We start from the raw sequence: 12,332 nt of genomic DNA, 5'->3' as shown, positions 1-12,332 counted from the left end.
GGGGGGATTTCTCTTTTCCCTAGTTCTTTTCCAATTCCCTCTCTCCAGCTTCTTCTCGGCCTTCCTAATTCTTCCATATTAGGTATTTTGTCTTTATGTTATCAATTTATTTTATGTGTGAATCTCATCATTTCTCGTATGGTCCCATTTGGTATCCGATCTCTTCTTGATTTGCCTGCTGCTCTTCTCCAGCAGTCCATTTCTCTTTCTAGTAACATTTTCTCTGTTCTTTGTTTCAATGGCCAAACTTCACTGCCATACGTGATTACACTTTTAAGTATGATATTGTATATGAGCTGTTTGTTCGCTTTAGATATTGTTTGGTCCCACAGAATGCCGTTTATCATGGATACGGCTTTTCTACCCAGTATGTTTCTGTCTTTTATAGCAGGATCTGGTATTCTATCTAGGGTTATCTTCATGCCCAGGTACTTGTATTCATCACAGTGCTTAATTTCTACCCCATCGTCTAATGTAATAGACTGCTTTGTTCCTCCAATACACATGACTTCAGTTTTCTTAACGTTGACTTCGAGACCCCATTCGTTATCTTCTTCTATTGGCTTCCCCATCTTGTAACTCAAGTCGTCATGATCCTGAGCAATCAGAATTTGGTTATCAGCAAAGCATAATGTGTATAGTGTTGTCTCGTTATTGAGAAGGATTCCCATGCCATTACATTTGCTTTTCCACAGCTTGAGTGCTTGTTCCAATAAATTTTGAAAAGGGTAGGTGAAATACAGCAATCCTGCCTCGATCCTTTCGTGACCTTTAATCCCCCAGACATCCTTGATCCAGTTTTAATTTTTGCAGTCGTTCCATTATACAGACTTTGGACTGCTTTAATAAACATGTTTGATGTTGGTTTGCTGTAGGGTTGACCATAGTTTACTGAGGGGTACATTGTCATATAAGTCTACGTACACCAGGTGAACTTCTTTATTGACGGCTGTTTTTTTCTTAATAACTTAGAGTACAAGTGGTCTACTGTGGACTGACCAGCTCTAAAGCCAGCTTGCTCCTCTGCTCGTAGTGTTAATTATTCCGTAAATAAATAAAAAGATATCCTTAGGTATTATTAATGGACTTACCTTCGAATCGCTAGTTACCAGAGGACTTATATGCGCCAAAACCAGTGGTAAAAGAGTTGTTACTATACAAGATTTACTAAGGATCTCTGCTGATGGAACCTCCTCAGCCTTTTCTCTTGCTGATACAAGCAAGTTACTGGCCTTTTGAATAATAGCACTAGTCATTGACAAAGCTGCAATTCGAGCTTGTTGTTCCAATTTTGTGGTAGCGGCTCTTCCACTTTCCAAAGGATTACTAAAAAAATAATAAATTAATATCGAAAATTATTTGTAAAATAGTAGTAATAGAGATCCAGAGACAAGACCTGTTTTGTCGATTACTCCATAGAGGAATTAAAGACTAAAATCAGTAAAATACAAAGAATTTATGCTAAATCATAAGATTAAAATTCATTTGCCGCAGAAACTAAATGATCTCCGATATGCCGATAACATTGTTCTCATAACAGGCGTCGTAGGCGTAGAGGCCGTCCATTAATCAAGTGGTGTTTTCTTGGCATTTTTAACCATTAACATTTTCTTGGTGATATATAGTGAGGTTTAAGACTACCCCCTAGCCTCCTATATTACATGTATTTTTTAGTATCTACAAAAAATCTATTTTTTAAATAGATATACAGGGTGTTTGGTAAAGAATAGGCCATAGCTTAACCTTAGATTCCTTAAGGTGAAACAGTAGCGATCAACAGGTAGCGAAAACGCGTTCCAAGATTGCGGCTGTAATTTTGAATATTTTTTCGAGATATTTGGCACACGTATTCGTAATATAATAAAGAATGGCGGTACAGAGCACAATTTGAAAAATATATTAATATGTGGAAATTACTCTGTAATTGAGTACAATATTAAAAAAACGAGCCTGTACCGCCATTAAGAAGATCAAAAAAATACACTTTCTTCAAATAAACTTTTTTATCCGATGCCTAGATTTTGTGTCATTTTGGAACTACTAATGTAATAAAAAATTTTAGTAGTTCCAAAATGACACAAAATCTAGGCATCGGATAAAAAAGTTTATTTGAAGAAAGTGTATTTTTTTGATCTTCTTAATGGCGGTACAGGCTCGTTTTTTTAATATTGTACTCAATTACAGAGTAATTTCCACATATTAATATATTTTTAAATTATTATATTACGAATACGTGTGCCAAATATCTCGAAAAAATATTCAAAATTACAGCCGCAATCTTGGAACGCGTTTTTGCTACCTGTTGATCGCTACTGTTTCCTCTTAAGGCTATGGGTACATAATTCGCAAATATTTTACATGTATCCCTACTTTTTCTGTCTTTACACGGCAAATTACGTGTAGTAAAATTCACACTGGTATGGATATGTAAACATTACTAGAATGTCATTCTACTTGAAAATGTCATCATTCATTTAAAGAGATGGGTTTTGAATGTTCTTGGATAACTGTTATTTTTATAATTGGAAATTATTAATTCAGTTAATAAATGTGATAATTTTTTCACTAACTATGTATTCAGTGATTGTGATAATTTATTTGTACAACAAAGACTAATATTCAATCGAAAAAAGAGAAAAAGTGTTAAAGTGATTTTTTAATAATATATTGTTATGGAACGCTTACAATTTTGAACATCTTTAACAACAAAATACTTGGATCACAGAATACATTATCCTGATGTATTCTCTGCTTGGATCTTCCACAAATAATACACAATAAATAACTTTTTATTAAGTTCACGTCTTAAATCAATTATTTATCAAATACATTATATATCAATAATATTCAATCAATAACTCAACATATTCCCGATGCAATGTCAAATATTTAAAATAGTCACTGATTGTCAGTGTCTGACTGACAATATATGCTGACAATATTATATTCGGCTGAGTGCGTTGTAAGACAAAGATAGATTTGGAAAATATTACCACGGCATTGTGTTTATTTTTTTCGAATCCTGAAAAAACCAATAAATATTTTTGAAAAATTTAAACGCAGAATGAAAGACTAAATTATTACCGAGGGCCGAAAGTCCCTTAGAATAAATAAAAAGTTTATTTTGAATGATATATTTGAAATTAAAAATCACACTAAATTTTCTCTTAGTTTTTCACCCCTGTAACTTATTAAAATAAACATTATAGAAGTTCTCAGGGACTTTCGGCCCTCGCTAATAACGTGATCCTTCATTCTGCGTTTACATTTTTCAAAAATACTTATTAGTTTTCTCAGGATTCGAAAAAAATGAATCCCCATTTGAATAGCATTGCAGCCGAAAATACGTACCGATCCTCTTAAGTTAAAATAGGTAGATTTAAGCTAACTTACCTTATAGTCCTGTCGCCAGGGGGGGTACAACGGCCTCGTTAATTCAGATGGACTTACCCAAGTTTTTTTTATGTATTTTGACCCGTAGAACACGAATTTTTTGGGTAACAGTTGATCCGGATGTCGATAAGATTGTTATAGACCAAGAACTTGAGGAATCAAATAACAGCGATTTTTGGCAAAACAAAACAATATTTTGTATTTTTTGGGTCATTTTAAGCAAAAAATATTTCTACAAGTTTTTTAGTAGGATGCACAGTTTTCGAGATAAACGCGGTTGAACTTTCAAAAAATCGAAAAACTGCAATTTTTAAACCCGAATAACTTTTGATTAAAAAGTAAAACAGCAATTCTGCTTAGCGCCTTTGAAAGTTCAAGTCAAATTATGTCGGTTTTGATTATTTGCATTGCTAAAAATTTATTGTGTTACTGTTAAACAAAGCTACAAACAACTAGTGCGTGAGTGATGTTTCTATGATTTCTCATTTAAAATCGAACGAGTAGGTAGAATAGGTACTAGTGCAATCAAGACTATTTCTACGTTACATGCGTTAAAACGCATGTAAAAGCACGGGAAACCCTACGTGTTTATAGCTTTGTTAAACAATAAAAAAATAAATTTTTACCAATGCAAATAATCAAAACCGATATAATTTGACTTAAACTTTCAAATGCGGTAAGCAGACTTGCTATTTTATTTTTTAATCAAAAGTTATTCGGGTTCAAAAATTGCAATTTTTCGATTTTTTTAAAGTTCAACCGCGTTTATCTCGAAAACTGTGCATCCTACGAAAAAACTTGTAGAAATATTTTTTACTTAAAATGGCCCAAAAAATACAAAATATTGTTTTGTTTTGCCAAAAATCGCTGTTATTTGATTCCTCAAGTTCTTGGTCTATAACAGTGGTTCCCAAAGTTTTTTAGTTCGCGGCGCACTTAATAAACTAGAATTTTTCCGCGGCGCCCTGAGTCAAAATATTGATTTAACGTCTAACTTTAACTGTACTTAATACGGTTTCTGTTGCAGTTGATATGGTTAGGTTAATTTAATAATAATGAAACATACTTTAAATTCACAAACAATTTATTGAAAAAATAATTACAGTAATTAATGGGATAAATGAGCTGGTTCTTGTTCATTACACAACTTTTCAAATCTCGGAATCAAACTGGACACAGCTACCCTCATTTCTTGTTCCACGTTAATTTTGGCACGGTATTTACTTTGTATTACAGCGACCGCCGAAAACACAGCTTCGCACAAATAGGATGTTGCAAATAGAATTAAGATGCGCAGAGCTTTACCACTCAGCAGCGAATATTCATCTTTTACTGATATCCAAAAATCAGTTAGTTCCGTGCAGCCAAACTTTGTCTTCAACGTATTGTCGCAAGCCAAATCAATGAGATTTTCTTCTTCTAAAGAAATAAATTTAGAAGGAGCTTCCGCTCTAAATGGATCTTGAATCCATGCAAACTGGTCGATATTATCAGCTTGAAAGTATTTTTCGAACCATTTGATAAGCTCTGATAAGTGATCCGCAAAAATAGATTTAATATTGCAAGAGATATTAACTTCACTGGAGATAATAAACTCCTGTAACAATCATTGATATTATTATCATTAATTTTTCTCTTCCATACTTCTAATTTTTTTCTGAAAGCTGAAATCTTCTCCGCCAATTTTAAAATGTGCGTGTTGCGGCCTTGCAGGGAGAGATTCAACGCATTTAACTTTTCAAAGATATCACATAAGTATGCTAGTTGAATCAAAAAATCCGTTTCTACAAAGTACTTGGCATACTGGTGTTTTTCTTCTTCAAGAAAAATGTACATTTCTTGCCGTAATTGGAACGTACGAGACAAAACATTACCACGAGAGAGCCATCGTGAGTGGCAGTAGTATAACAGAGACGTGTGTTCTGCATCCATATCCTCACAGATTTTTTTGAAAAACCTTGCTTTCACTGGCCTAGTTTTTATATAATTTACCACAGTTACCACACGTTCTAAGACCAAATTTAGTGAAGGACTCAGATTCTTTGATGCAAGCGCTTCTCTATGAATGATGCAATGGGTCCATACTGAATCCGGAGCTTTGTTTCGAACAAGCGCCTGTAATCGTCCATAACGGCCAGACATTGAACGACCACCATCAGTGCAAACACCAACGCACTTTGTCCACTCCAAATTGTTTTCAACCACAGATGTATTCAGGATCTCGAACAAGTCTTGCGCTTTTGTACTTGCAGTGATTTTTTTACAAAACAGAAGATCCTCCACAATGGTATTATCATCCAAGAACCTTATGTGACAAATCTTTACTAGAATCTGTTGCCTCATCCAACTGTAACGCAAATTCATTTTCTTTTATTTTTTCAATTATTTGATCATTAAGATCCTCCGCCATACGCTGAATTCTGCGACTGATGGTGTTGTTAGATAAAGGCACCGCTGAAAGAAGTTTTCCCGCAGATTCTCCGATCATAATGTTTACCAAATCTACAGCAGCCGGTAGAATAAATTGTTCTGCGATTGTGTGGGGCTTTTTATACTTTTCAACTTTATACGCAACCTTGTATGAGTCAGCAAAGCATTTTTAGGTATCGACAAATGCTTGGAAAAGTTACCTTTTTGTTGCTTCAAAACATTTAACTTTCTGGTAAAAAAGCTACGAGGTTTGTCAGCAAAGTTTGGATGATTGGCTTCCAAGTGGCGTTTTAACTTACTGGACTTTTAACTAACTGGAAGCATGCATTCTGGAGCCAAAAGTTTCAGGCACAATACACATTGTGGTCTCTCTTCATCATTGACGTTTGTTGATGTAAAGCCAAAATCCAAATAGCTGTCATCATATTTACGGTATTTTCGTTTCTTCACGACTCTACCACTAGTTTGTGGTGCATCCACTTTATTTTTAGAACCGCCTTGTTTATTTAAATTCAAAAACTTTTCCATTTATACAGCAACTTTTGTACACAAGTAGGTGAAACAACCCTGTTTATATTCACACTGATAAATGAAACAATGCGAACAGTATGAAACTACAAATTCAACTAACTAAAATTTAGATAAGTAAAAATTCATAGTTTTAAAATGTACACGTGCAAAGAGACGATTGTATTTGCCGACCGGCAGTGATTTATGGCCTGTCGGTCCGAAGTCAATTTACAGTAGTAAGAGAATTGTTTCGTGGAATTTAAAATATCGAGGATATATTGTCGGCATCAAATAAAATTACTAATAACTGAACTAGTTTATCATGGGAAACATTTTTATATAGGTATATTTTAAAAGTTAAAAAGTTGTCATAACAACTTTAGTTTAATGTTTAATACTTGAAAGTAATTATGTGATTATGTCTAATATTGGAAGAAAACTTTCGAGGCGCCCTTGTAGTTGAGCCACGGCGCCCCAGGGCGCCGCGGCGCACAGTTTGGGAAGCACTGGTCTATAACAATCTTATCGACATCCGGATCAACTGTTACCCAAAAAATTCGTGTTCTACGGGTCAAAATACATAAAAAAAACTTGAGTAAGTCCATCTGAATTAACGAGGCCGTTGTACCCCCCCTGGCGACAGGACTATTAGTACGAAAGTTGATAATAACCGAAATACAGGCTGTCAAAGTTAAACTTTTATTTTATTTATTTTATAATATTTCCTGACAGGCATTTGACAACAACACTAAATTTGGTAAGTGGTGCAGGTACTGTATACCCTGCTAAATTATGTTAAACAAACGTTTCTGGCTACTACCGGAGGCGTACGACGGGGGAACGTGAATGGTTGACCTTTACCAAATTCTACGCCTCTGGCGGAATTGCTATTTTAGTGCAATTTTTTGATTCTCCAATACTTTCTCTGTAAATAACATACTCTTCATTCGTAACGATCAAGCCATTAGTTTTCGAGATATTTGAAGCTAAAAACGAAGGAGAATTATACATTAATCAAAATAAGTGTACCTTTTCATTTTTAACTTCAAATCTCTCGAAAACTAATGACTTTATCGTTACGAATGAAGAGTATATTATTTGCATAGAAAGTATTGGAAACTCTAAAAATTATGCTAAAATAGCAGTTTCATCAGTGGCGTAGAATTTGAGAAGGGCCAACCATTCATGTTCTCCTGTCGTACGCCTCTGATAGTAGCCAGAAAAGATTATTTAACATAATTTAGTAGGGTGTACAGTGCCTACACTTTCTGCCAAGTATAACATGGATGTGTCAAATTATTTTAAAGTATTCTTTTTTTTTTAAATAATTTATTCTTTATTTAAAACTTTAAGAACTATGTGTGCCCGGTACTATAAAACTACACTAGAACCCCGTAAATCCGAACCCCGCGAATCCGAACTTTCGGCAAATCCGAACCAACGGAAAGTGAAAAAAATTTAAAAATTTAAGACAAAAAATTTAAAAACATGTTTATTATACAGAGTAAAGCCAGAAAATTGGACAATGTAGGATTACTAGCACTTTGACATTTAAAATTTCTTAAAAATAAATATTATACTTTAATATATAGGTTTATAAAGTGTTTATAAAGGTTAAACACAAACTTACTTTGGTACTCTCGTATTCAACTTGAGTCCAAAAATATTGTCCACACTCTGCGAGAACGTTTGGCTACTCAAAATCACAATGAAAGCTTTGAACTACTAGTTAAGGCTAACTTTCGGATAATCCGAACTTTTCGGAATCCGAACAGGCTGTCCCCCCAATTAGTTCGGATTTGCGGGGTTCTACTGTATTTCCTTATGCTACTTGGCAGATAGTGTAGGCACTATGCAGCCACTAAATTATGTTAAAATATCGTTTCTGGCTGCTACCAGAGGCGTACTACAGGGCAAAGAGAATGGTTGACCCTTCCGAAACTCTACGCAACTGATGAAACTGCTATTTTAGCACGATTTTTAGATTCTCCAATACTTTCTATGCAAATAATATACTCATTCGTAACGATAAAGTCATTAGTTTTCGAGATATTTGAAGTTAAAAATGAAAAGGCACACTTATTTTGATTAATCTATTATGCTCCTTCGTTTTTAGCTTCAAATATCTCGAAAACTAATGGCTTTATCGTTACGAACGAAGAGTATGTTATTTACATAGAAAGTATTGGAGAATAAAAAAATTGCACCAAAATAGCAATTCCGCTAGTGGCGTAGAATTTGGGAAGGGTCAACAATTCACGTTTTCTCTGGTAGTAGCCAGAAACGTTTGTTTAACATAATTTAGTAGCGTGGACAGTACCAGCACCACTTACCAAATTTCATGTTGTTGTCCCATGCATGCCAGGAAATATTCAAAAATAAATAAAATAAAAGTTTAACTTTGACACCCTGTATTTTGATTAATAGGTTTGTTCTAGCATAAGTTTCAAACGGTTTGAAACCGTCAGCGAATAGTGGACCAGCGCGAGTAGAGGGGATAGCACTGGTGACTGTATTATGATTTCTCACTGATCAACTGTTTGCTGACGGTTTCTGACTAGTTTGACTGTTTGCTAGAACAAACCTATTATCAACTTGTGTACTAAGGTAAGTTAGCTTAAATCGATCTATTTTAACCTCAGGAATCTAAGGTTAAGCTATGGCCCATTATTTACCAAACACCCTGTATAAAATACACGTATACGTATCATCTAATTTTATTATAAAAAATTAAAGATCACAATAATAACGTTTAGAGGTGGACAGAAAGGTTGTAAGTTATTTTTGACTGACATAAAAATAATGAAAGAAATGGAAAAACTTATGTACTTTTATACAAAACATTATTTAATGTACGGTAGCACGGATATTCTCGTACCATGGTTTAGCAAGACTTTCTTCAACACCAATAACTGGATAAGCATCTTGCAAGTCAGTTGTTGGCAGAGTGCCAATGCCGCGTTCGATTTTTGTACGCGTCTTGACGAAAAAATAACCGCACATACGCACTCCCACGCCCACCTTACTTTCCGCGACCATCGTTGGCCACTAGGAAAAGAATCACTGGTAACGTAACGTGCTCTGCGACACTTAGGCCGATGCCACATTATGCGTTTTGACCGGATGCGGTGAAAACGCATCCGTTTCCAACGCAACCGGACCGACCTGTCACACTATGCGTTTAGTCTGGTGCAGTTTGTAAGCGCGTACCGATGACTCAAAACGCATCCGTTTCCAACGCAACCGGACCGATCTGTCACACTATGCGTTTTCACCGGATGCGGCGGAAACGCATCCGGTCAAAACGCATAATGTGGCATCGGCCTTAACGATCCCAATAACTGAGCGGGACAAGCCGAAGTGAACCGACTACAAGCACAACCAGATTGTCATCTTTCGATGTAGGTATTACGCGGTACGAACGAATGATAATTATAAGTACATATTTTAGAACTTTAAAACTTCTAAAAATCTTTTAAAAGTTTTAAAAGTATTTGAAACATTGTTTATTTTAAATCATTGTTCATTATCACCTAATATATTATTCTGAAGCTATTTCTTAGTGGCATTTACCTATGTAATTTATTATTCTAAATAGGAAATAATAAAGCCACAATTTAACTTAATGTTTGTACATATTAACGTTTCCACTTCCACTTCGGACGTATAAATATACAAGTAGTTTTTAATAATAATTGTTTTCAGACAATTGTTGTGGAAATTTTAAATTTTACAAAAAAAAAACACAAACACAACAATTGTCTGAAAACAATTATTATTAAAAACTACTTGTATATTTAAACGTCCGAAGTGGAAGTGGAAACGTTAATAATATGTACAATCATTAATATAAGTTAAATTGTGGCTTATTTCCCATTTAGAATAATAAATTACATAGGTAAATGCCACAAAGAAATAGCTTCAGAATAATACATATATTAGGTGATAATGAACAATGATTTAAAATAAACAATGTTTTAAATACTTTTAAAACTTATAAGATTTTTAGAAGTTTTAAAGTTCTAAAATATGTACTTATCCATACATCGAAAGATCGACAATCCGGTTGTGCTTGTAGTCGGTTCAATTCGGCTTGTCCCGCTCAGTTATTGGGATCGTTAAGTCTCTGCGACACTAGGAGGAGAGTTCTGTCGGAGTGTTAATCTGGTAACAACTCCACTGGCCCTAGGGTATCGACTGAAGGCCAAAGGCTTCTGCTAAAGTGTTAATTTAGTTGAAGTTACCAAACCCAGTCTTAAAGTGTTGATTTAAGGCCACACCGTCTTGCCGTGGTGACCCAATATTGATTGGTCGCTTTCCCGTTCCTTACCGGATCGAGTATTGATCGATTCGTCTATCGCTGACCCAAAACAACTAGTGATTGTTCTTTCTCTTTGGCGTGTGTGTGACTAACGTATCGTACTTTAGTTTCAATTTTCATAATATTAACCATATATGTATTGTTATGCTGTACCTTTTCTCTTTGTTCTAAGATTGATCAGCATATTCTAATTTCAATTAATTAACCAATTATATTAATCACTGCTTATGGAAACAAAACCAAAGTTAAATAAAACTCTGCAGATAAGATTTATTCTCAGGGCTAATTTATTTTAATCTATTACCTTTAGTTTGTGGCTTCTAGCATCTCTGGTTGTTTACTTCTACCAGGACAAAACAGGGAAAATAAATACACTCAATGTCATATAACAACTAGAAATATTATTTATTTATCCAGAATACCATAAATATAAGATTTAAATGAATGTTAAAATCAATTTTGTTGTTACTATTTCTTATCTAATACATTTATCTTTAATTCTGCTATATCCTTCTTTTACAAAAATTTTATTTAAATGATTCGGTAGACTGTACTTAGTATTATACAAAAAAAAACCAAAATTTAATTTCCTCCATTTGAATAGATTACTTATTTATTCTTTGAATTTATTAAAGACTATGTTATGCTGTAGAACTGTTAAATAACAAAAAAAATATGGTATGTGGTATACAACACTTTCCTTTTTACAAATAATCTGACCAACTTTTTTTTTCTCTTCTTTCCTTCCTCTTATGGATTGTGTAGTCCTGGTTTCTCCCACACCTGCTCCTAGGATGCTATGACGGTCCTTCTCGTACAAACTGTTTCACAAATAAACAACAGCACTCGCTCGTAATCTCTCCTCAATTTGTTCTCTGCTCTATATCTTGTGCAAACTGATATAAGCCGGCTACTCGTTCTAGACAAAAAAACTGGAATCTCTTCGGACACGAGGAGATTGAACTTCTCGACTCAATCAACGATTTGCTTCAACACGATTCTGCTTATCACGGCCACCAACTTCACCACTTTACACAAACTTACTACTTTTCAAAAACTGGGCTGGTCTCTTCAAATCTTCTTTACACACTGAAACTTTTTTTCTCCTCAAACTCAGACTCAACATTCTCTTCCCCTTCCATCCGTCTTTCTCGTCAATCACAAAACATCATCTCTACACATTACATCTATACTTTTATTTCTCAAGAACAGATTATTTTTGTATACAACTTTTCCGTTTTATCAAAATTCCAGGAGACACTATAATTACTCTTGTTTTTCTACATGCTAAACAAAAAACCTTATATTCTAAAACTCAATAATTTTGTTTACTGTCTATCCTTCTAAGAAACATTTATAAAAGTCCTATTGTCCATTCCAAAGCGAAATAAATGAACTTTCTAATCCTACCGCATAATTGTATAAGTCCGTTCAGAGAACCATTAACAAACCACCTAAATATTTTCACTTTCCGCGAAAACACTGTTTACTAACTAAATTATACTATTTACAATTTTTTAGTCATATACAGGACGATGAAAATCTATGATCTCGTGGTCTCTGACATAAATTAATTTTCTAAATTTTTCCCATAAAAATTATACAACAGTATATATTTTTCGCAGGCATCAACAACGGGCCGTAGGATCGTCGAAATCTTCGACGGAATTGATATTTT

The 12,332-nt window shown here is 34.3% G+C and overlaps 1 protein-coding gene across 4 annotated transcripts in view; it reads right to left on the bottom strand.

Annotated features, from left to right (window-relative positions):
* LOC126889923 (E3 ubiquitin-protein ligase MYCBP2) overlaps positions 1-12,332 on the bottom strand; it is a 743,799-nt gene that overhangs the window by 589,365 nt on the left and 142,102 nt on the right. For all 4 annotated transcript variants that reach the window (XM_050658657.1, XM_050658658.1, XM_050658659.1 and 1 more), the window contains exon 20: positions 1,092-1,326. In XM_050658657.1, the coding sequence (XP_050514614.1) occupies positions 1,092-1,326 (235 nt within the window). The remainder of the gene's footprint in view (positions 1-1,091; positions 1,327-12,332) is intronic.

The sequence above is a fragment of the Diabrotica virgifera genome, chromosome 8 (assembly GCF_917563875.1).
Source record: "Diabrotica virgifera virgifera chromosome 8, PGI_DIABVI_V3a".
Classification (NCBI taxonomy): domain Eukaryota; kingdom Metazoa; phylum Arthropoda; class Insecta; order Coleoptera; family Chrysomelidae; genus Diabrotica; species Diabrotica virgifera.
This window is presented reverse-complemented; position numbering and strand designations above follow the sequence as displayed.